The sequence below is a fragment of the Aedes albopictus genome, chromosome 3, assembly GCF_035046485.1.
Source record: "Aedes albopictus strain Foshan chromosome 3, AalbF5, whole genome shotgun sequence".
Taxonomy (NCBI): Eukaryota; Metazoa; Arthropoda; class Insecta; order Diptera; family Culicidae; genus Aedes; species Aedes albopictus.
The window spans coordinates 431,601,013-431,626,828 of NC_085138.1; the positions used below are offsets into that span (position 1 = coordinate 431,601,013).

General features: G+C 39.3%; 2 protein-coding genes across 4 annotated transcripts in view; one reads left to right on the plus strand and one right to left on the minus strand.

The window, feature by feature from the left end:
* Positions 1 to 25,816, plus strand: part of LOC109621464 (calpain-11-like) — a 259,165-nt gene that overhangs the window by 192,799 nt on the left and 40,550 nt on the right. The window lies entirely within an intron of this gene.
* Positions 15,875 to 24,799, minus strand: LOC109621465 (glycoprotein-N-acetylgalactosamine 3-beta-galactosyltransferase 1). The gene is made up of 4 exons (XM_062856501.1): positions 24,151 to 24,799; positions 16,849 to 17,278; positions 16,557 to 16,783; positions 15,875 to 16,501 (listed from the first exon to the last, which is right to left on the minus strand). The coding sequence occupies exons 1-4, from the start codon at positions 24,191 to 24,193 to the stop codon at positions 15,900 to 15,902; spliced, it is 1,302 nt and encodes a 433-aa protein (XP_062712485.1). The 5' UTR covers positions 24,194 to 24,799; the 3' UTR covers positions 15,875 to 15,899.

Sequence of the window (25,816 nt, forward strand, 5' to 3'; positions counted from 1 at the left end):
CACAAGATTGTTCGTGACTTCCTGAAGAACTTAGCCGAAGACGATACTTTTCTATCTGATCTGGATCGCGAGCTAAAGAAGTTTGAAATTTTACTTAACAACTAGTGGCACCTAGCGGCGAAATCACCAACTAAATGTTGAATCACCAGATAGGTTTTTACTTCCCGAAAAACTCTGACGAAGACGGTACTTTTCTATCTGATCTGGATCGCGAGCTATAGAAGTATCACAGACAAACAGACGTAACACTCTGATAATTCATATCGTACACCGATTTAACGGTCTTTTTCAAAATTTGATAGTTGACCAACTGCCCAACCGTGGCGCTCGCATCGTTTTTGTTCGAGTTTGACGTTTGCTCACTACCGCCACCTAGTTGGTGGTCGGCCAAACATAGGCTTTTAGCATTGGGCGAATATGTTTTCGTGACTATGATTTGAATCGAAAAATGTTCGAAGTGTTACGTCTGTTTGTCTGTGGAAGTATGAAACTTTACTTGACAACTAGCGTCACCTAGCGGCGAAATCACAAACTAAATGTTAAGTCATTAGATAGCTCTTGACTTCCTGAACCACTTTGCCGAAGACGATACTTTTCGATCTGCTTTGGATCTCGAGATAGCGGAGTTTGAAACTTTACTTGACAACTAGTGCCACCTAGTGCTGAAATCACCAACTAATTTATACATCACAAGATTGTTCTTGACTTCCTGAAGAACTTTGCCGAAGACGAATCTCTTCTATCTGCTCTGGATGGCGAGCTAAAGAAGTTCAAAATTTTACTTAACAACTAGCGCCACCTAGCAACGAAATCACCAACTAAATATTGAATCACCAGATAGGTTTTTACTTCCCGAAAAACTCCGACGAAAACGGCACTTTTCTAGCTGATCTGGATCGCGAGCTAAAGAAGTTTGACATTTTACTTAACAACTAGTGGCACCTAGCGGCAAAATCACCAACTTGATGTTGAATCACCAGATAGGTTTTTACTTCCTGAAAAACTATGACGAAGACGGCAATTTTCTATCTGATCTGGATCGCGAGCTAGAGAAGTTTGAAACTTTACTTAACAACTAGCGCCACCTAGCGGCGAAATCACAAACTAATTGGTTAACCACCAAATTGTTCTTGACCTACTGAACAACTTTGCCGAAGACAGCATTGTTCCAAATCAAGTAGATCTTGAGATATCGCAAGCGATAATTTATGAGTGCTTCTACTGGCGAGTGAACATAAGCAACCACTTCTACATAGCGCCTCTATCGGCCAAATTGCCAACTAATTGGATGTTAGTTCGCATTGTGTGGTAGATCTATTCTAGTACTACAACTTTGCCAAAGAAAGTATGGTGCTATCTTGTAATACTCCTGATATATTCGCTCACACCCCCAATTAGGCGAAATCCCATAAGCTCTGGGATTCCTACAACACAGATTCCTACTGCACCCCCGAACTAACCGTGTAGTAGGAGTCAAGACTGTATTGCGTTCGTAATTGGATAGCCCGTGGTCCAGCCAACAAATTTGTCGAAGACACCACCTACTTAAATTATCACGTTATTGAGATACACACATATAAGTTTGTACTTTTGCATCCAGTTGGTATGCACACTAGCGCACAGTGGGACCATTATGAAAAAAGACGATCAAAACCTCTAAGAGCCATTAGATGACATTTTAGCATATAGGTGTCTTTGGAAGATATGTTCAGAAAAATCTTCTTTATTTTTGTGCATATTCACTGTATGGTAAAACTGTAAGGTGAACCCGAACAAAAAAATATTTTTTCAAAATTTTCTTTTAGAGGGTAGATGTCTTTAGCAAAGTTGTAGAACATGTAATTTCAAGTAACTTTGCTAAAGACATCATATAGCTTGGACTTCATTTTTGGGGAGAAAAAATGAAAGTTTTAAAACACAACCTCAAAATCAGTTTTTTGAATTTTTCCATGATTATATCGTAAAATTTTAACGAGATATGTTCTACAAGTTTGTAGGCACTACTAAAATACACTATCTTGCCGAAGACACCAACCCTGTAAAATTGATAATTGCACCAAGTTTTTTGAAAAAATTTCACTATTTTCACTATTGAATATTTTTTGAATAGGCACTTTTTGGCAGCCGTGCTGTCAAAATTTCAATGCTTCATTTTGTCCAGAATAGACCAAAATTGACTTAACAATCGGGTCTGATAAGGCACTTTGATATTTGATGGTATTTTAATAGTCATTTTCAAAGAAAATGTTCCCAAATCTCATACAACTTTTCTATATTTTTTTTTTAGTTCATCCGAGTAGTAATTCTGAATAAGAAAAACAAGTTAAATAAATGCAGGCTATTTCAATTATTAGTGTTTTTATTTTTTACTAAAAATTTTTAATGATGGAAAAGCCCCTTTGAGTGATTTCCTCAACTACGAAATTATTCTCAAAAAGGCACAAAACCTCTTTATCTTTTCAAAAAAAAAAATCGTTATAATATAAATTTAAAACTAATGGCTCCTCTGGAAAAGTATCCATAATCGAGCATTGATCTTGATGTGGATTTGTCGAGGTATGAACCAAGGTAACATGTCTACGACGAAGGAAATTTGAACATTAGGGACAAGAATCGCCCTATAAACGGAGGCAGTACTTGAAAACTGGAAAAAATAAATTTTAAAGAGTATCAAACAGCATAACCAATTTCAATAGAATATAAACAATTTTCATCATGACGAAAGATTTACAACCTAGAATATCTATAACAGATACAGGTTATTTCAATCTGAGTTAACAATGTTTCACTCGTTTTATTTTATTTTTAATTTTTAACACACAACTTTTAGAGGCGTTCATTATATTTTCGCCTTTCTATTTTTTTTAACCGAAATTGTAATGTTAACACAGCAAACGAAAAAAAATGTTATCATTATTATAGTTGATTGATTAATACATGTATTTTAACATAAACAAAGAGAGTTGCAATAAAAAAATAGATGAAAAACACGGTTTTTAATGGGTGTTAAAAACTCATTTAAAAATTTAATAAGCGATATTTTTTGTCGGGTATTGAATGTAATGTCAACCACAGTGTAAGAAATGTAGACTATTTCAACAAGAATACTATTTGGATTAACTAGTAATAATGTCGAAAAGTTTTCGTGAGTTTTCAGTTTGTATTGAATGATTTGTATGAAATTTACGAATATTTTCTTTGAAAAATGACTATTCAAATAGCATCAGAAATCAAAGTGCCTTATCAGACCCGATTGTTAAGTCACTTTTGGTCTATTCTGGACATAATAAAGCATTGAAATTTTGAATGCACGGCTGCCAAAAAGTGCCTATTCAAAAAATATTCAATAGTGAAAATAGTGAAAAATTATCAAAAAAATTGGTTTACTGGAGCAATTATCAATTTTACAGGGTTGATGTCTTCGGCAAGACAGTGTATTATACTGCCGCAATTCTGCAAAGTGACGTAAGCGCCATTCAAAATGTCGATATTTGTTGGTATATTATATGTAATATCTGGTGTAAAAATAACACTGTGGTATGCCTGTTGTATTAGAATGCAAGATCTAGTCGTAATCTATCATCTATGGAAAGAAACTTAGAGGATGAGCAAGAGTTTTATGCATAATAACCAAAAAATGGGCCAAAACTATCAATGTCGCTTACGTCACTTTGCAGAATTTGGGCAGTATAGTAGTACCTACAAACTTGTAGAACATATCACGTTAACATTTTACGATATAATCATGGAAAAGTTAAAAAAACTGATTTTGAGGTTGTGTTTTAAAACTTTCATATTTTCTCCCCAAAAATGAAGTCCAAGCTATATGTTGTCTTGAGCAAAGTTACTTAAAATTACATGTTCTACAACTTTGCTAAAGACATCTACCCTCTAAAAGAAAATTTTGAAAAAATATTTTTTTGTTCGGGTTCACCTTACAGTTTTACCATACAGTGAATATGCACAAAAATAGAGAAGATTTTTCTGAACATATCTTTCAAAGACACCTATATGCTAAAATGTCATCTAATGGCTCTTAGAGGTTTTGATCGTCTTTTTTTAGAATGGTCCCACTGTGTAGCGCCGCCTGTCGGTTGAATTCCTACTTACTTGGTTCGTCACTGGATAGCCCGTGGCCCAGCCAACAACTTTGTCGAAGACACCACACAGTTAAATTATCACGTTATTGAGATACACGCATATACGTTAATACTATTGCATGCGGTTTGTATGCGCACTAGCGCCGCCCAGCGATGGATTTGCCAATGATTGTTGTTCATCAATGGACAGCTCTTGACCATGTCAACAACTTTGCCGAAGAGACCAAGTTTTTATAAAGCAATATCGCAAGAATATTTACAATCCTAACTATCTCATTTTTATCAGGTACTTGCGTCTCCATCCAGCGACGGGTGGTGACGCCGCAGATGGCTGTTACCACCCTCTTCCACACGCAAAACGAGCAGTGATGCCAATTAAAGAAGTTAGAAATCATGTGAATAAAATATCCATTGTTTCGAAATTTAATAACGCCCTTATCTTAAGTGCAACTAAAAAGTTGTCTTCTAACAAAATGTTCCCTAATATATGCACTAAATCTTCAGGGGGGGAGCGGATTTTTAGAGTTGCTTTAATGTGCCTTTTTCTTCAAAAGTTTGAAAAGTTGGATTTCCCCATACTGAAAAATTAAAATTCCCATATAAAACTTCAAGTCGATTGCGGACTAGCTTACCGATTTTTTAGAATTTTTAAATTTTGCAGGGCTTCATTTGGGTCCATTTGCAACCATTTGTGACTATTCGGGATTGTGTATTCGCAATTTTGCAAAAATCGACACGGCCTAGTGTCACATGCATGGGTTTGGTTCAATTGTATTTTTGGCCACTTCCAGTGGAACGCCTAGAACCGGTTCCGGAACACTACTGGTTCAGATATGGTCTTGGATGATTTTCCTGCTCATTGTCCATCAGGTCATCGAAAATGCCTCGGTATGATGTGTCGCATGCATGGGTTTGGTTCAATTGCATATTTGGCCACTTCCAGCGGGACGCCCAGAACCGGTTCGGGAACACTACCGGTTCAGATATGGTCTGAGACTATTTTCCTGCTTACCGCTCATCAGGTTATTGCAAATGCCGTGTTTTGTTGTGTCGCATGCATAGGTTTGATGCATTTTCATATCTGGTCCCTTCCTGGGGTACCGTTCCGGAACACCTAAATGACCATATCTCCGGAACGGCTGGACCGATTCGAACCATATTCAATAGGAAACAATGGGACCAGATTCCGCGTCGAATGAACCGTCGGTCATTGAAATCGGTTGAGGTTTACTGCCAAAAAGTGATGTGAGTTTGTTTTGTACACACACATACACACATACACACATACATACACACACACATACATACACACAGACATCACCTCAATTCGTCGAGCTGAGTTGATTGATATATGTGACTCGACCCTCCGGGCCTTCTATTGAAAAGTTATTTTTGGAGTGAACATATAGCCTTTCCAGTACACTTAGTGTACGAGAAAGGCAAAAAGGTATAAAAAGCGGCAAATTTGAGCATTAATTAAGTTTAGGCTGAGGGATTCTAGTGCGCGAGAACAGGTCTTGTTTCTGGGCATTTAAGAAGGGGCTGAGGGAGTTTCCAGAGAGTGCCCAGAAAGCCCAAAAAAGGGAGTTCCAAGGGACATTAGGGGCGTTTCAGGGGGTTGTGTCAGGGGATTTCAGGAGCCGTTTAAGGGCGGTCTGCCAGGTTTTGTTGGCATTTTAATGGGGTTACAGGGAATTGAGGGGCATTTCAATAGTATTAAGGGGATTTCAGAGACGTTTCAAGGGGCTTCAGTAGCTTTAAAACAATTCAGGGGGTCTCAGGAGCCTTTGAATGGTGTTTCAAAGCGTTTAAGCGAGTTTCAGGAAGTTTCAGGGACATTTTAAGGGCGTTCCTAGAGGTTTTAGGAACGTTTCAATGGGTTATTTCAGATACGTTTTAGGGGGTGTCTGGAGCCCATTAATGGCGCTCAAGGGGGTTTAAGAGGCATATCAAACTAATTATGGTGATTTCAATGGGATTATGGAGGTTTCAGGGGCGTTTTAAGGCATTTCAGGATAAGGCTGTTTCATGGGCTCGAGCTTGAGCTTGAGCTTGATTGACCGCCCGTGGATGCTACTCCAGGATCGCCGGATCAGCTGCACTCACACAAACAACCAATGAGATATCTGCCGGGGGCTAAGCAGGCATCTTCAGTGTGTGAGTGTTGGTGATCTTCTATTTTTAGGCGACAATGGCGCCTGCCACGTCAGAATGCAGGTCGATGTGGAGAAGAGGAAGGAAGTGATGATTGCAATCGTTTGTATCCACAGAAGACCGAATATAGCTCTGCCCCTGCCCAAATCATGCGGATGTCAGAGCATTGGTGGAATATAGTTGGCAATGGGTTCACACATTGGTGCGTGGATGCCAGGCGTTAGATGATAGATTAGTGTATTTAACGGAAATGGTTGCTTGTCGACTGTGGAACTTAAGCTGGGAAACGTGATAATCTCGGCCTTTGCAGTCTAATAGAGCAGCGAGAACGATATTGTCTGTACATCTACAGGATGTAGGAATATCACGTTTCCCAGCTTAGTGTATTTATTACTCTAAAGATAATGCGGAAGGGAAACGGCTTTTTCAACCCGTTTCTGTTCTAGCGAAGGCTATAAACATGTGAATATGCATTAGTTGTATATGTAGAGAGGAGGGATGAAGTATACAGAAAGATACAAAGTAGGAGGAAAGGGATGGGTCAGGGATTGAACCCAGGATCTTCTGCATAGGAATCAGAAGCGGTAGCCACTAGACCACCACGCCCGTCTGTTTCAAGATAAGGCCGGTCCAGGGAGTTTCAAAAACACCCTTACATCAAAGAGCATTACAGGGGCGTTTCCAAAGATATTGTGACGAGGTTTCTGAAAATCCTCTGAAACTTCCTGAAATGCCTCTGAAATCTCCCCTTCGGGCCGCATGTAACGTACCTGATACTCTCCGAAGCCCATAAAAATGCCTCCATAAGCCTCTGATTCCTGCCAAAAATGCTATAAAACATCATGAAATGCCTACAAAATCACCATGAAACTCCCTCGGACCTCGTGTAATGCACCTGAGAATCGTAGAAACCCTCTAAAACACCAACGTAACGACTCTGAATCCCGTCGAAAATGCACTGAAACTTCCTGAAAGGCCTCCAAACTCCCCCTAAAACCACTTCGAACCTCATGTAACGCACCTGAACCAAAAGTGTTCTTAAACATCCTGAAATGCCTCCAAAATCTCCCTAAGATACACTCGGACTCCATGTGCTGCAACATGAGACCCTCGGAAACCCCCGAAACGTACCTGTAACCAGCCTCCAAATTCCGTCGAAAATACTCTGAAACTCTCTGCAACGCTTTCGGAAACCCCCTTAGTTCCCCTGAAACGATCATCATATGAGATTAAAACGCCCATTTAGGCCAGGAGGAGGAGTTCAGACCGACTCATTGATTTCGACGCCTCCAAAAACATGGCTATAGGGTAAAGTGGGGTAAGATGCCACTTTTCAAACTTTTATCGTTTTCAATGATAATTAGCCTCATTTGTTAAGCTTTCAAAGTGGTAACAGCAACTAGACAATATTTGCCCGATACTTCAGCAAAACTATTCAATAAACTATTGCATTTTCATTGAATTTTAGCGATTTTAAAAACTGATTCGTAAAACGGAAGTAGTGCAAAACGACCACCTGCCATGGGGTAAGATGCCACTTCATGAAAACATTCAAAAATTACGTCAGTCAGTTTTCGGGGATTTCCGACTCCTTTTCCCCCACTGTCCGCTTTTTTCGTGAACTCGATAAATGGAGTGTTACCCCTCTCCCCGCCAAAAGAATAATCGTAATATTTGAATGACCCCCAACATAGAAAGCGTAGACATCAACAACCATGCGTCTCCATGTGAGCCTCAATCTCGTTGGAAACACTTGGCTGGTAATAAAATCACCAGAAAACCTTAATTGCAAGCACGAAAAACTGGAAGTTGCCAATTTTCATTGGGGAATCAAAAGATTTTTCGTGGGTTTGGTGGCCTAGCTTCTAGAATAATGTTCGATGCAAACATATCTTGACACCATTCACCTATACTAATGATCAAGTCCCATACAGGAATGATTTTATGAGTTGGGCCATTTTACCCCATCTTGGTATTTTGGGCTTTGTTCCCCTACGTAGCACCCTTTTCCAACACAGCCTCCCTTATTGTTACACCTGGAGATCACCACAGCAGACAGAATCTCAAATAGACCACGTTCTGATTGATGGACGGCACTTCTCCTACATTATCGACGTCAGGACCTATCTTAGCCCCAACATCGACTCCGACAACTATCTGGTGATGGACAAACTGCGCCCAAAACATTCCGTCATTAACAATGTACGGTACCGGCGACCGTCACGGTACAACCTAGAGCGACTAAAGCAATCTGATGACACCTCAGCATACACGCAGAACCTTGCCGCGTTGCCAGACGAGGGCGAGCTCGATAAGGCCCCTCTAGAGAACTGCTGGAGTACAGTGAAGGCCACGTGTAACCGTAAAAGTGGTTACAAATGTTTTTTTTTGTGAGAGAAATTAATTAAAATAATGCAAGCGATTTTCACCGCCTCATTGTCGCGTTGGAAGAAGGGTCATGTTTGAGAACCCTATTACTCCCCACACGCTACCAAAGTGGGTAGCCACACAAAAATCCCCAATAGGTGGCTGGGGAGGTGATTGATGGGTGACGTTCTGTCAGTTTGAAAGTCAACAGACGTGGTGGGCAAGGAACAGCGGCGAAAATGGACCGTCTCCGAGCTAGGGAGGTGGAATCGATGAGAACAGGGGCTCTCTTGTGTTTGAGCCACGAAACCGGCAACAACGAAAGTTTGGCAGGAGTTGTTTTTTTGTTGAAGCCAAGTAATTAGCTACCTTTCCGAAGGTTGTTTCGGACCCGTCAGAGTCAGTTTTTCTGGGCCTATCCCGAATCCAGCAACAACCGAAAGCCGTGAGTGGTCCATCGTAGTGAGTCTTTTTGAATTTGTGGTGCAGTGTTCGCCTTTGTGGACCCCGGAGCTTCAGTGATCGGCCATTCTGGGAACACGTGGCTCGGTGGGATCTGAAGTCCCTTTCCAAGAACGCCCAGAGCCGCGCGGAACGCTGTTGGCTCCAAATCCGAACCACCGTCCGGCCAGCCCAGCTTAGCTCACGGTACTACTGCTATCCAGTGGCCCCTGGACAATCTTCATTTGCCATTACCGGCCACCTACGTCATCGGCCGCCATGGCTAGCCCTGCCGCTGGCCTCGTAACCTGCTTCCCTGGCTAGCCACGGCCGCAGACACGCCACGCCGCCCATCGTCAATCTCCGTCGCCGAGCTCCCTCGTTGGCCACTCGCCGCCAGCCCTCGCCGCCGCCAGTTCACACCCACGTGGCCGGGCTTCTTCGACGGCGACCCCTGGCCGATCTCATCCGTTCGCCTCCCGTTTACGGCAACCACCTCACCCACCTGAAAGCCAGCATCACCCGACGACCGCTTTCATCAGTCAGGATTAGAGTGAGTTAATTCTTAAACTAACCCCCAAATCAATCAGATAATAATGTCCGAAAATTTCCTCACCTCCTCACTATACGACCCTGGGACTCGAGGACCAAAAGAGGCCTTTCGAGCCCACCTCATCGGCTACCGTGTTCAGACCAGCAGCCTAGGGTTTTGACCGGTTCCCCCTCTGGGTTCCGGTAGTTTCCTCGAGGGCTAAGAGAGCCGTACCAGAAAAGGCAGCCATCAACGACGCAGCCGAAAGCAACATCGGGTACGTGGAACGGAATCGACGGAACGAATGGTTCGACGAGGAGTGCAGAACGGTTTTGGATGAGCAGAACGCAGCGTGTACTATAATGCTGCAGCACGGGACCCGACAGAACGTGGAACGTTACAAACAGAAGCGGAAACAGCCTCTGTCGGGAGAAAAAGAGTCACTTGGAGGAAGTGGTGTGTGAAGAAATGGAACTGCTGTGTCGTTACCACGAAACACGGAAGTTCTACCAGAAGCTCAACGCATCCCGCAACGGCTTCGTGCCGCGAGCCGAAATGTGCAGGGATAAGGACGGACGGACGTGAGGTGATCGAAAGGTGCAAGCAGCACTTCGATCAGCACCTGATTGGCGTGGAGAACGTAGGCACTGGAGACCACGGCTACGGAGGAAACAACGACACCGCAGCGAAGGACAGAAATGCACCATTTCCCACACTGAGGGAAGTTAAGGATGCCATTCATCAGCTCAAAACAAACAAAGCAGCTGGTAAGGATGGAACTCATCAAGATGGGCCCAGAAAAGTTGGCCACCTGTCTGCACCGGCTGAAAGTCAGGATCTGGGAAACCGAACAGGTACCGGCGGAGTGGAAGGAGGGGTAATCTGCCCCATTCACAAGGTAATCTGCCCCATTCACGACCATTTGGAATGTGAGAACTTCAGGGCGATCACTATTTTGAATGCTGCCTACAAAGTGCTATCCCAGATCATCTTCCGTCGTCTATCACCTAAAACGAATGAGTTCGTGGGAAGTTATCAAGCTGGCTTCATCGACAGCCGGTCGACAACTGACCAGAAATTCAACAAAAAGTTCTAAAAATATCCCTACCCGGGTAGAGGCTAATGGCAAACAAAGGACAAAATAATAACTGGTTTTGACATCATATCTCGTTTTGCCATTCTTCTGTTATTATGAAAAACTTTAAATGGCAAATCAATAGCAAAATATACAATCATAGCAAATCTTGTCATTGATATGTTATTCATGAATAATGCTAAATAACACATCAATAACAAAAATTACTATCATGGTAAAACTTGCAATTTAGCACCTTTTATAATGAATTGTAAAAAATATCAAAACAATAACATAATTTACATTCCTTGCTAAATTTGCCATTATTTTGATATTGTGAGAAATTATTTATAAACATTAGGCACCATAACATATTTTACTCTTAATATACCATTAACTATTATATTGTATATTTCAAGCATAACTTTTCAATTCGACGTATCTCGCAAAAGTAAACAAATCCGGATTCTTTCGTTTTGAGTTTTTAATTTCCATAAAATAAAACTGTTTTTACATTGATTGATGAACTTAAATTTTATTGAAGAAAAAAAAAGAAATAGCTCAATCTACCTTTCTTCTGCTACTTTGAAATAATAACTGAATCTACCATTATTTAAAAATTGAATTTGAACAACTAAACCTACCATTATTCCTACCGATCAACGCCACATAAACAGCTAAATTTGTTCTTATTCTGTTATCAATAACTCAAGAATGTCATATTTTGATATTCATCGATAACAGTTAATTTGGGTCTTATTTTGTTATCAATATCTCAATAATAACTTATTTTGTTCTTCAATTAAATCCGCATGCTTTACCATTACTTTGTTATTACAATGGCAAAATAAGTTATTTTTAAGTTTTTCTGCTACCAAAATTTTGTTATTATTTTTGTTATTTTAACTCTTATTTCAAACAAACAAATAACACATTTTGCCATTCAAACATTCTGTTTTAATGGTAAAATTTGCCATTCTTTTGCCATTAAGCTCTACCCGGGTACAGCTTCTTTCAGAAGGAATACTAAATATTATCTCAGAAACTCGTAATTTTTCGTCCAATTTTCTTGCACACTTTCAATTTTCCGGGGCTTTTTCAGGAAACTATACTTTAGTTTATTTCTAAACTTATGCATAAATTCCATCACAACCGTTTGTTTCAGAATTACAGCAAACATGCCAATTGGGGTTACCGTAAACCGGGGTCAAATTGATCACTTTAAAACAACTTTTGCTGTTAACTTGAGTACCAATTCAAGTATTGTCAAAAGAATTTCTGAAAAATCAGTACTGGATGAACCTCTATGAAACTACGTGACACAATTATGGTTCAACAAATTTGAACATAAAGTTAAATAACTTCTAACTCACGAAAATTTAAAATACCACTTTGGGGTCAAATTGATCAGCATACAAATAAACATCAGTAAAAATTTTAAATTGCCATTTCCCCTTAATTACGACCTTCTGAACACGAATAGCGCGTCAAAACTCTTGAAACTTGTGAATTTGGCTGTTAAAAAGCTACATTAACTTTTGATATTGACACTTAAATGCCTGAAGGTAGACAATTTTCTTTGAAATAAGCGAGTTCGGCCACATTAAATTACTTTTTAAACAAATTCTATCAGTGTAATAACTGATTCTTGCCTAGAATAGCTGCATTACACCACTATAAAGGTTCCATAAAAATGTCAGCACATAAACTTCACAGATAATACTGATGGCAAACGATTGTTTAGTACCAACGGTTTGTTCTATTTAAGGAACACATTGAAAAACCTTAAAAAAGTAATGTAAAAATTCAAAAGTCCTCACTCATCTCTAGGCATCCATGAACTGAATGAGATAAGAACTTTATGATCATAACGACGTATATATGTTGCTAGAATGGAGTAACAATCTAGTCCTCGATTGATCAATTTCACCCCGCTGATCAATTTGACCCCGGTTTACGGTACTGCATTAAGGCGAATCGGGACGCTGTGTTATTTTTCCTATCTTCCCTCTCTTTCTAACAATTTGCCTCGCGATTTTGAAGATGGTAATCTCGAATTCTATCGCACAGATGAGGCTGAAAAACAATCAGCGTATGCACTGCAAGTGAGCATACACAATGATAGATTTTTGTTCCATTATATGAAGTAGAATCTGAGATTACCATCTTAGTAGCAACAGACACATTCCACGCACCTCTACGCCAAGGGTGTGAAATATCAAAGTGATTGTTTCGCCCCAAGCTTTCCAGCATATGAAAAAGGGTAGATTCAATCTAAGGAAAACCATTTGTTTTACTTTAAATTTGACTGGTTACGTATTTAAATAGCTAGGTGAAGTAATAGCATTTTATGTAAGAAAAATGAAAATTTTCATTGATAATTTTCAAATATGCCTGCTGGCACGGTAAAGTTCGAAAACATTATACCTATTTTTTATCAATGTAGTATAATAACGTATATTTTATACACCCAAATGACACTTTTCATAAAAATGGGTTTTGATATGTTTTAAGCACTTTTTGCAATAGCCGCAATTTAATGGTGTCCCGTTACGAAAATAGTATATTTGTTGTAATAGCGAATTTATTACTAGCTCTAGAAAAATGATTTTCAGGATTCTCTTAGTACTCGTGGAGACCTTTCTTCCAACATATGGGTTACCTTGATCGATGCGTTATCTTAGGCGTTACAATGGGTGCGTAGATATGGTGTCCCGTTACGAACATTTTAAAGACATTCATAAGTGGATAAATAAGTTTGGTTTGATCAAATATTTAACCAAAAATCTGTAACCATGATGAAATGACATTATAGGGTGTATATATTTTCATTATCCTTCTTGGTGTAACGCCCCTACTGGAACAAAGCCCACTTCTCAGCTCTCCACGTAAACTACGTAAACAAAGGGCAGGTATTCTGGTGGATCAGTATAAAAAGTGATGTTTTATTAAGTTTTGTGATGACAGTATACTCTTTAAAAGCTATAAACTTTTTAACATGTCCTATGAATTACCACCATGATATATAAAAACGTTTATAGAATCACACATGTTCAAAACTTGAAGATCCCGAAGTGATGGTTGGCATTCCTTCTTTACCTCATTCATCACCGTATTATTTACTTTTATGACGACAAACATATTTTGAAGCTTATGTTCTTATTGAAAAAATGTGTAAAATGCATCACGAAAATGACGTAGCATTACTTTTTGTGTACTTGAAGGGATTTGTTTTGCCAATTGGCTAAAAGTGATTATTTCGTGTGTGTTGTGTTTTAGAGGCCCCCGCGGAACCTGCTCCAGATGTTACGAAGCGGCCATATCAGTTGATACATACTTAAGTCAATTTTTCTATCCCATTTTTTCGCTCGGCATGTTAAGGTTACAAATCAGAAATGTTCCCGATGACACCCCCGTGGAATTTGTGCTAAATGTTTCGAGGTGGCCATTTAGTTGATACATACTTCAGTCTATCCACAGACAAACAGACGTAACACCTAGAACAATTTTCGTGAAAATCATCGCCCAGTTCAAACTACCATCACCTGGTGAAAATGTTTCACCAAACACTGCGTTGTGCAATATCGTCAACAGAAGGCGCTAGTGATAAACGTCAAACGCAAATAAAAACGATGTGCCCGCCTTTGGTTGTGAAAGCGACAACTATGAAGATATAAAATGATCGTTAAAAGCATGGTCGATAGAAATTTCGCCAGTGTTACATCTGTTTGTCTGTGGTCTATCGTTTCTGACTCAGTCATTCGAAATCATGAAGATTGATATGCCGCACGGCATGTTTAGGTTGAAAGCCAGAACTGTCCCCAATGAGGCCCCGCGGAACCTGTCACGGGAATCCGGATAGACAAACTGATTCAAATCTGGTTATAGCAGTTGTGTTTCACTATTCGCATCAAAAATTTCGTTGAAAATCGATAGTTGAAACACAACAACATACGAAATAATCACTTTTAGCCATTTTGACAACCCCCTGACCCCAGCACAATCCGGAATATCTCCGGAATGGTTCCGGATATTGCATGGCCACTTGGGTATAATAAACTAGCTCCAATTTATGATCAATTGAGGGCGGCTTCAAAAAAATCGGATGAAAATTGGCGAAATGCCAGCATTTTGAAAATGAGCTGTAGAGGGTCGGATACGTGAATGTTAAATAAAACTCCAAACAGGTTCCCCAGGGCCCATTCCGATGGCCACCATAGGACCAGAGTGGGTTTGAAGGAATATTGGTGTCCTGCCGGACAGCTACTATCTGTCTGAAAAATATTGCCGAAGACACCAACATTCTATCTAGCAAAGCATTCAATCTACAAATAGATGTCCTTAGCCGTAACGGGACACCATTTGCAAAACACTGTTTTCATGCGAGCGTAACGCTGCGCTCCCAAAACTAAATCAAGAATATTTCCAAAACTATACATTTCTCAGTAAAACTCACTTCAGCAATCTTGTTCACATCAATCCAAAGAAGAAATGTCTAAAAGACTCTATTATTCAAAACTTCATAACAGAGAAGAATTTCTGCGATGGTGTCCCGTTACGAAATGAAACATGTTATATAAAGTAAATTGGAACCAAAACCCCATAGAACAAATATTTCATCAGCAAGTACATCTAATAAGCTTGTTATAAAACCTGTTAAACCATATGATCATGAACATTATAATTGATTGCAGACGCCATTTGTTCACGAAAGTTAGTTCCTCGCGGTGTCCCGTTACGCTGGAATGTGTCAACAGAGCAATGGCGGATATTTCCTCGACCGTCCCGTCCACCCTTAATTCGTCTCAAACTGGGTATGCTACAAAAGTTCACCTTATTTTGTTTAAACGTTATCTAACCAGAGGAGCAATTTCCTCTTAATTGACTGGAATATAATTCAAATGACTTACTAGGCATGGAACACGGGGAGTGTTTATCAAAGCTATGCAGAATTTCGTCAGTCTGCAATATTTATCCTATGCAGGCCCGTGCACAGAAATGGCGCCAAGGGAGGGGTTTTTCCTAGTCTTGACAAAAGGTGGAGGGGACGCCTAGTGTATGGAACATTGGTAATGTCCAAACCCCCGGAACATACTACATTCAGATAATTGTAAGAAATGAGAAAATATGCGTATAAATAATCCCATATGTTTTGGTTAAATAAGCTTCGTTCTAATTCCCAAATATAACAAATACTTGTTGACTGTGATAGAGAAAAGAAAGAAAATAATTATTCACTTGATTTATTATGAGATTTCAGTTTTTCCAACATCTTCTCTAAAAATACATTATTCTCTAGTAATCGATCAACTACATGATCTATTTGGGACTGATGAATACTGATATCATTAAGGGCATCGATCGCCTGAGTAATATCCGTTGTATCACTACTTTCGTACTGTACATCGACTTCACTGACTGCAGCGGTTGACGTTGCCTCAGTGGTTGTCGTCGTCGTCGTCGTCGTCGTAGTTGTGGACGTGGTACTCGGCAACGGATAGGGACCAGGAACGACCAACGCATCGTCAAGGGATTTCTTTGGCGGAAGGGCAGGATTTCTATAGTGCACACCGTACGGGTGCAGTGAGTATATTAGGTAGTCCATCACGTACATCTGCAGACCTTGAATGTAGTGAAAGCTGATGGCAAGATCGGAGCAGCAATTTCTCCCGTAGAACGGTTCGTAGAACGAGTAGTGTTTGTACCAAAAGTTTGGATCCTCCGCTGGATTAGTTGTCAGATGGAACAGGGGCTCCATTGGAAGGAAGCGTTTTCGTCCCATTAGGTCACGTGAATCGCCAGCGGTCACGTTAACGCTTTCCATGCAGCGTCCTGAAATGAAATTCGATTGAGCAACATGTTTATATTACTTTGACTACTTCCATACCCATCTCCAGATCCTCCGTGTCGTAGGCTGTGGAACACGTTTCAGTATTGTTCAACGCTTGCTCTGCAAATCGTTTCAGTGCTTCTCTACTGAGAACATACCCTGCCCCACCAGAGAAGTATCCTTGACTGACTAATTCAGGGTAACGAAATTTGCTTCCGAAAAATATCGGAAACTCCGGAGAATACGGATATAGGAAAAACCTCAAATTTTCCATGATAACATATCTGTAAACAAGCAAAACTCAATTAAATCTCCACCGATCATACAACATCCTCCACCAATCACTCACGTATCGTCGTCGGCCTTCAAGAACCAATCGTACTCGTTCAGGTGCTGTTCGTACACGTACCGGAACGCTTCTCTCGTTTTGTTCCACAACGATTGCCTTCCTTCGCCGACCCCAGCCAGAGCAATCGTCCCCACCTTCGCATCCTCGGTGGAGCTCATCAGCAGCAGTTTGTTGCAGCGGCGACCCCACGTTTGTTTGACATGCAATGCTTTAGTTTCGTGATTGGCCGGAGTGGTCATGATCCAGCATAGAACGCGTACGCTGTCTGTTAGATTGATTGGATGTATCAGAAGATGATCGTCGTCGGTAGATCCATAGCGGAACTGCACTCCGGCATAGTTCGTCTGAAGAAACGAGAGAACGGTGAACATGCACGCAATGACGATCGCAAACAGGAAGGCGAAGTGTTTACGGGATACGAGTGGTTTTTCTGTGAATAAATGGAGCAAAGTAAAAGTTTATCATTTAGTCGTAAATCATTGTTTTAAATAGACATTTGCTGAGAATGGTTTTATGAAGGAACTTTTCTGAGATTATAGCCTTAATGTGGCCCGTGTAGTTACCGGCTTAGAATAGCACTATGGACTACCTGTTCCGGGGATAAAAGTCCACCAAACAGGTAACCCCAGTCCAAGGTGTATGGCGTCCCGTGTACTGATTGGATGAATGGTTTAAGGGGTTTAAAATATGCTCGATCTTTAACGGAGCCCGTAGGCGTAGCGTGGGTAGATCACCTTACTGCTTCTAACTATGGAACAGCCTATTTTAGTAATTAAAGGAAACATTTTGGTCCTTATTACATTTCATACCTTCTTCTTTTCTTCTTTATGGTTCGACGTCACCACTGGGACTTGGCCTGTCTCGCTTCAACTTAGTGTTCTTTGAGTACTTCCACAGTTATTAGTTGAAGGGCTTTCTTTGCCTGCCATGGTCCACTGCACGAATTTATTCTGGCCTGCTTACTCTCACACGAAATTTGACGTTTGAGCGGTGTCGGCACCGCTCAAACGTCAAATTTCGTGTGAGAGTAAGCAGGCCAGAATAAATTCGTGCAGTGGACCATTGCATGAATTTGTATATTGTGAGACGAGTACAATGATGCAGCACTATGCCCAGGGAGTCGGGAAAATTTTCCCGACTGGAACGGGAATCGAACCTGCCGTCTACAGATTGGCGATCTATAGCCTTAACCACTAGGCTAACTGGAGACCACATTTCATACCTTGTTAAAAGTGAAAGGTTTCGTTTTGCTTGTGACCGAAAATTATCGTAAAACAAGGAAAGCTGGATAGTATTCCTCATCTTTTTTTTTTTTGTTGTAAACTGGTTTGAAGCAGTAAGGATTAGGGTTCCGATGCATGGTCAATATCGGTATCTTTACTTGACTTTTTCGTTAAGGGATCCGATTTTGAATGAAAAAGGTGCGTGCTAAAACCGATCCTATCAATCATAATCCTTCCTTGCGATCAAGCTTAAAATGACTACTGTAACAAAACCGAATACTTTATTACTACTCAATAGTGGATGAAGTAATACGACATGCATTATACAAAGGACACGGGGTATACCACAATCGATCACAAAAATTGGTCGCAGCGGTTCTATCCCGAACAGAGAAAAAAGCCTTTATGTCCTTTTCAGATGCCACAAAAATCATGTTACTATTGCGTTAGGTTTTCCGAGGATCCCCAAATACCAGTTCCCCGAATGCAGATTACCCTAATGGCACATTTTATCAAACGACCTTTTTCCTCATATCAGCCATCCGATTTCCAGATAATTCAATGAGATTTTCAGTCCTTAGAAGTATCAAGAATAGTTCAGAACAATGAAAAGGTATCGGTGGAACAATATATTCACAGATAATTTATGACATTGATTTAAAAAAATCAAATAAAATCCTTGGACGAAATTTCAGTGGTGCCCATGAAGGATGTATTATTGATGGAGCCACAGGAGGACTTCCAAGTTGGTCCGCTGTAGCTTGAATTTATTGACAATTATGTATCTGAGGAAACTCTGCAGGAAATCATTTGTAAAGTTTTTCTTAAAAGAGTTCAGCCCGCAAAATTCCTGGAGCAGTTTCATGAGATTTTCATTAAGCAATCCCAAAGTGTAAAAGCCCTAGACGAACCACTTTTTTTTTAATCGGCTGCTACTCAAAGACCATGCAATCAAAAAAATTGAAACAAATTTCAATTAAATGCGGTTAGTTGGTCATCCAATATCTGGGTGTGGCATCCCCTCTGACTCCTCCTCCCCTTTCTGGGTATTGAGAAATGCCTTGCCACGAGGGTATTTTTCGAGAATTTTATTGAATCCCACACATATTTTCGTTCTGAAATTTGAATTGTAAAATGTATTTGGCCATAAAATGATCGCTCTGTGGTATGGGCATGCCGACGCTACGGAACCAGTTCCGGATGTTCGGATTTCCGGACATAATCTCCGGTTCCTCGTGCTACATACTGTATATTAGGCCTGTCCACCTTTTGAAAAATGTTCGCTGATTCTCAAGTGCACCCCCATATTTTGATTGGCTGGTCAAAATTTCAGCCAAATCCATTGAAATTAAAAGGTGCATCATAACAATATTGTGTTTTTCGACTATTTTTGAACTTCAAAAAATCATAACTACACTAAAACTTGTCAAAATGTAATTCTTTTGGCAGAAATTAAAAGCTATACTTGTTTGCTAACACTTCTCCGAACAACGTGTGCCAATAAAATTGAAGGAAAAATGTGTAATTATCACATTTGTAATCAGAAAAACCTTAAAAAGTTGATTTTTTTTATATATTTCGTTTTGGAACACCCTAATATACGTAATAAGTTGGGTTTTTCAAAACGGCATCATATTCTCCATTGTTGTTTGGTCATTTGCTTCTTTGACACCAATGCTGTAGGAGTTGAGCAAAAATTACTAAAACTTGTGAAAGCCAAATATGGTCTAAAAACTAGCTTTTCGGGTGCAATGTAGTTATGATTTTTTGAAGCATAACTTTTTCTATAGATTTTTAGGATTTTCGAGTGTTTTACAAAGTTGTTCTTTGTGATGGGATACACCTCCTTCTGCTTTTTTTCTTCATACTGGAATAACGCTCCAAATGAACATCGCCTGCATCTCAACTTGGGGTGAAATCCCAAAAGGACTCTCTGGAGGAGTTTTTGTTGAAATTCTCTTTATTTTAGAGGAATTCCTGGAATGATTATAATGCTCCTCCAGAAATCAGTAATCTCTCATGCAATTACAGCTGAGATTCCTACATACAAAATATTGCTGGGATTTTTCTAGGCATGTTTTCGAAGTTTCTTTAGTGATTTCTACAGATTTTTTTTTAATTTTTACCTAGTATTTCATGCCAGAAATCCACTTGAGATTCCTTCAGGAATTTTTGCTAGGATTACTCAAGGAATGCTTCTGGCATTCATTCAGGAATTTTTGAAAGAATCCACCAAGAAGACTTGTTGAAATTTCCCAGCCAATTCCTGCTGGTAATCTACCTGGAATTCTTGGTGGACTCCTAAGAGCAATTACTGAAGAAATCTCAGCTGACATTATTTGAGAAATTCCAGCAAGAATTCCTGAAAAAAATGTAGAAATATCTGAAAGAATCCTAACAAGAATTTCAGGTGGTTTTGCAAGAGAAATTCCTAAAGGAATCCTTGAAAAATCTCTGAAGAAATCACAAATGAAATTCCTATAGGAACTCTTGAAGGAATTACGCGCAGCATATGTAAAGGAATCTTTGGAGAAGCCTCAGGGTCAATCCCAGCAATAATTTTGAGAGAAATCCCATCATTAATTCGTGGAGGAATTCCAAGAGGATTTCTCAAAACACTTTCCCTTGGATCCCTCCAAAAGTTTCTCTTAGCATTTTTTTGTGCATTTCTCCAAGAATTCCTTTAGGACCCTTTTTACGAAAAAAAAACCTACAATGCCCAGCACACAGGAATTTCTACAGAAGTAACTAATGCGATTTTTACAGGTTTTTATTTTCAAAACATTCCTCTACAAATTTCACTCCCAATTTCCCCAAAAATGCCTGCTTTACTTAATCCACGAATTCCTCAAGTTGTTCCTCTAGTAATACCTCTTGAAATTTATTCAAGAATTCTTCTGGGGTTACCCCTAGATATTCTTGTTGGGATTCATTGAATTATTATTGATAGGATCAACCAGCAACCACTACTGTAACTTCTCTATGGGTTTCTCCAGAAATTCACCCAGATATTTTTTTTCAGAAATTCTTTCAGATTTTCTCTTGCGCTTCTTCCAAGTATGTTTCTAGGGATTGTTTCAGGAATTCCTCACTGTTTTCTTATTGGAAATCCTCTTCAGATTCCTTTGAGAAATTATGTTGGAATTGCGTCAGATTTCTCGAGAAATTCGTGGTAGGAAACCTCTTGGAAGTCTTGTTCGGATTCCTCAAGCATTTTATGATGGAAATTATTCAGCAATTCTTGGAGGACTCTTACGAGCAATTACTGCAAATATATCATCTGAAAATGCATGTGGAATCCCAGCAAAAATGCTTGGAGAAATCTTGGTAGGAGTTCCTGAAAGAATCTTAGCAAGAATTCTTGGAGATAGGCCGAGAGGATTTGGATAAACTGTAGAATGTTTTTTAAATGTTCTTTCCCGAGGGAAGAATCCCGGCAGAAATTTCTAGCACAATCTCATCAGGTATTCCTGGAAGGATTCTAACAAGATTTCTCAAAAGATTTCTCCAACAATTTTGTAGGGATGACTGCTGGCGTTCCTCAGAAGATCCCTCTAAGGATCCCCCCGGGAAAACGTTAAACCTCATTTACTCGAAAGTTGATTTTTATCACTTACACCCTCTTTCTTCTAACCCCCACAATTCTTGTGTGAGTCCTTGTAGAAATTTATGGAAGAATAGAATCCCAAGGGGAATTTCTGGAATAATTCTAGGCCAAAACCTCTGAAAGAAGCACAGGAAGAATTTCTCTGAGAGCCCATGGAGAAATCCCTTCAAATGTCTCAATGAGAATTTCTGGAGGATTTTTGAAAGCACGATCTGAATGTATCCCTGGAGAAATTCCTGAAGGAATTCTTGAAGCTATTTGTTCAGCAATACACGCAGGAATCGCCTAGAGAAGCTTATCAGGTATTTCTGGAGACATTCCTCTTGGAATTTCCCCAAGGAGTTTTAAACATATTTTTATACATATTCCTTCTGTGATACTTTCAAGGACACCTCCAGAGATTTCTCCAAGGTATTCTACAGAAATTCTACTTGCGATTCACTACTTGCTCCTACAAGATTTTCTCAAGGGATTCTTGGTGGCATTTCTCAAACATTTTTACCTGGGATTGCTCCAGAAATTCCTCTTGAGAGCCCTTCTAGAATTTCTGGATGATTCTCAGCAGACATTGCCTGAGAAATCTCAACAAAACTTCATGGTGAGGCAAGATGAGCACTCTTAGGATCACGAGGAGTTTATTGAAAGTGAACCCAATTTTTTGAAGTACCTCTCAGTAGTACTTTCCTATATACATATTTACATGACAAGATTCAATATTCACTATAAAGATGATTTATTTGACTAAACCAAAAAGATGTTTTAGAGACGAACCAGCACGAACAAATCAATCAAAAAGATGTTTTATGGTCAGGTCGAACATACTGGGGAGCAAGACGAGCACTCCATTAAAATATCAACATTTTACCTTAAAATTGGCCAAAAGCGTTGAGAAGTGGCGTAAACGCCTAATGATTAAAAATAATATGAAAGTTATAATTATTTATGTGAAAGTGTTCTTTTATTCCTTTTGTTTTGTGAAAGTATCATTTTACTCCTCAAGGAACAAAAGGGTGCTTGTGCTTAAATTATCATAACAATCGCAGTTTTCAAATGTTTTATGTATGAATTTCTAAAAAAATATTTATTTGTTTCTAAAATCATGTATCATATGAGTTTTACGAGATTTTCTTCATGTTTTTCTTCTTTATCCTCAAAGTTTTGGCATGAGGACAATATAACTTTTCCATTGCTCGACCAATTTTAAATATTTTAACATACCTTTGAGACATTCTTTTCAGATATCCGATTTCCATTTTTTGCCATCGTTTAAAAGATATTGAGTTTAGTTTTTTATGAAAATTACGTTGATGGGGTTGAATTGAGTTTATGTGCAAACATGTAAATATACAAGTTTTTACACGTTTCAATGAGCTCGAAACCAATAAAGCACCATGTTTGTATGTTTTGATAAGAAAGTTCAGATGTTTTTTACGTAACAGAAGCAGAACCGGTTTGGGTACTTTAATAATAAAGTCTAAAAATTTAACTTTAGCTGGCAAGAAATTAAAGTAAACAACATAACATAAAAAAATATTATTTCCCACTGTACGCACTTTATAAATTTATTGTTCAAGTATTGGAAAAAAAAATCTGTGCGGTTTATATAAGAAAAAAAATGTCAAATGTTATTACAAAAATTATCAACACTTCTTTTTTCAAATGCGGGACTACAAAACCTTGCAGATGGTGTGGCGTCATCTGTTGGGATGTTTTGTGGGCCACGAAATGTATTTCAGACACCCGCTGAAATTAGTGAAAAAATTGAATGTTCATTCATTTATCCTCAGGGCAAACTACACATTCCACACTAAGTCACTGATTAACATATAACATACAGATTATTTACACCAAGCAGTTACATATTTCTATGTCGACTCATATCGAGTTATCTGTGTGACTCTTACCGAGCCCGCTTTTCGCAATTATCTTTTTGATTTGTTTGGCATGAAATACACAATAATTAACTATGTTTTGAGAGAAAGCAACAAGATAATTGGCAATAAATTGAAAAAAATGGGATACATATGAAAAATAGACCATTTAACTGAAAAACAAAAAAAAATGGAATTCGGTTCATTGAAGCCGGAGATATTGCAGTTCAAACTTGGGTATCAGATAATTATACATTTTATCTTTTAAACTTTGTTAAGAATAGCCCGGTCTTTTCCAAATTTGGACTATTGGTACACTAGTTGGTCAACTTACACTAAAAGTTTGAAAATATTTGATGCACTTTTCGAAAAGTTACAACTAGTTAAACATTTTTTTAGGAAGTGAACATTTTGCCTGTCTCGATCATGTTGTCTATCCTCTGAATGCTTCATAAGTTCACCTACCATATTTTGAAATCTAGCTTCTAAAATCAAGTTTCGACTAAACAAGTTAAAGTCGTTCTTAAAAATGAATCATAAAATACTCAATTAAAATTACATATTACAAGTACAGAAAAAATAATTGACTCATGATACTTACTCATATGCATAGAACTCCTTGTCTTTTCCATGGCTATGTACATTCATTCCATAAATAGATCAGCATTATTCAATTATTTGACGTACACTATTCATTATTACTCATGTGTAATTGAGCATCTTCGTCTTCACTTTTCATTTCTGTCATTTTACAATCCTTCATCACTATTACAAAATCGGTGGTAGTTCGTTAACTTTCCAATACCGAAAAACACCATCTTAATTGCATTTGACACAAACTCCTTCAATCACATCTTCATCGCCATCGCCTCCGAAACATAATTAAGTATCCAACCTCTTCAAATTTCGGTAGCGCCAACAAACCACATGCTCATCACCACTAATCGAACCAATCACCTAGTAAAGCCGACACGACACGTACCGCTCCTCACTGCACAGTGACTCTACTGACTACTGGCTGCGCAATCTGCGCGGATTTACTTCACACACGTGTGTCGTGTCAGACAAAAACAAACATTCGTTTTCGATTCCGTCGCGCAAGTGAGGTCGTTAGAGCGCGCGCGAATCAAACCTGGTGCCAATCCGCACCGCACCCGGCAACATTTGAAACCCAAATGAAGTGTGGCTCCGACGGCTAAACTGTGCGCGCCACGAGAAGTAGCTTCTTCCTTTCGGCTTTGGGTCGGGGTCCAATTCAGGCTGTGACCATAGTCGGTAAGGTGAGATGCGATCGGATGCGATAAGTTATGAGATGAGAAGAGGGATGTTTGATAGGCCATAGTGCATGAGGTTTTCAATGAGGGTGCGCATGTTGTTTTCACATCCTTTTTCGCCTATTTCGTGCGCATCAACGACTCGCGTGATTTGATCGATGAAGTCGCTTGTATGTGGAAGCGCTTCTTTGGATGTGGATAGTGAAATGATCGTTCCACCTATAAGAGCGGAAAGATAAAATGCACCCGCTTTATGTTTTGCGCGGGCCGTTTTTTTTTGCTATAACTTAGTCAGTTTTGATTCTGTTGCAATAGCAAAAACCAACCAGTTCAAAAAAAAAATCTGGTGTAACTGTACAAGATTGAGATTATCGAATTAATTATTTGAGAAAAGAATGTATAACATGTAATTATATCCGCGTGAGCGATGTCTTTATGTATACAGTCAGGTTTTTTTTACGCGGGGGATACGTACCGCGTAAAAAAAAACTCAGTTCAAAATCCAAAAAACCGCGTAAAAAAAGTCTCACCATTTCTCGACGAATCATGCAAAAATAAGACGATGATTTTTTTTTGTATGGAGTTTTCATTTACGCGGCCGCGTAAAAAAAACCTGACTGTACACATATTTTTACTTTCCGAACTGGGCTATCTTAGTGTTGATTTCAATTTAAATCAATATGAGACTGTTATACTGATTTTCGGCATTAAAACATTACTTGATTGTGCTGACCTCGGCAAAAAGAAACAAAAATTCGGCAAGTATGTATTATTTAAGGGCGAACGGGACGATCGAGGAAATATCCGCCATTGCTCTGTTGGTACTAAGATGGTAATTTCAGATTCTACTTCATATTATGGAACAAAAACTTATCATTGTGTATGCTCACTTGCAGTGCATATGCTAATTGTTTTTTAGCCTCTTCTGTACGATATAAATCGAGATTACCATCTTCAGAATCGTGAGGCAAATTGTTAGAAAGAGAGGGGAGG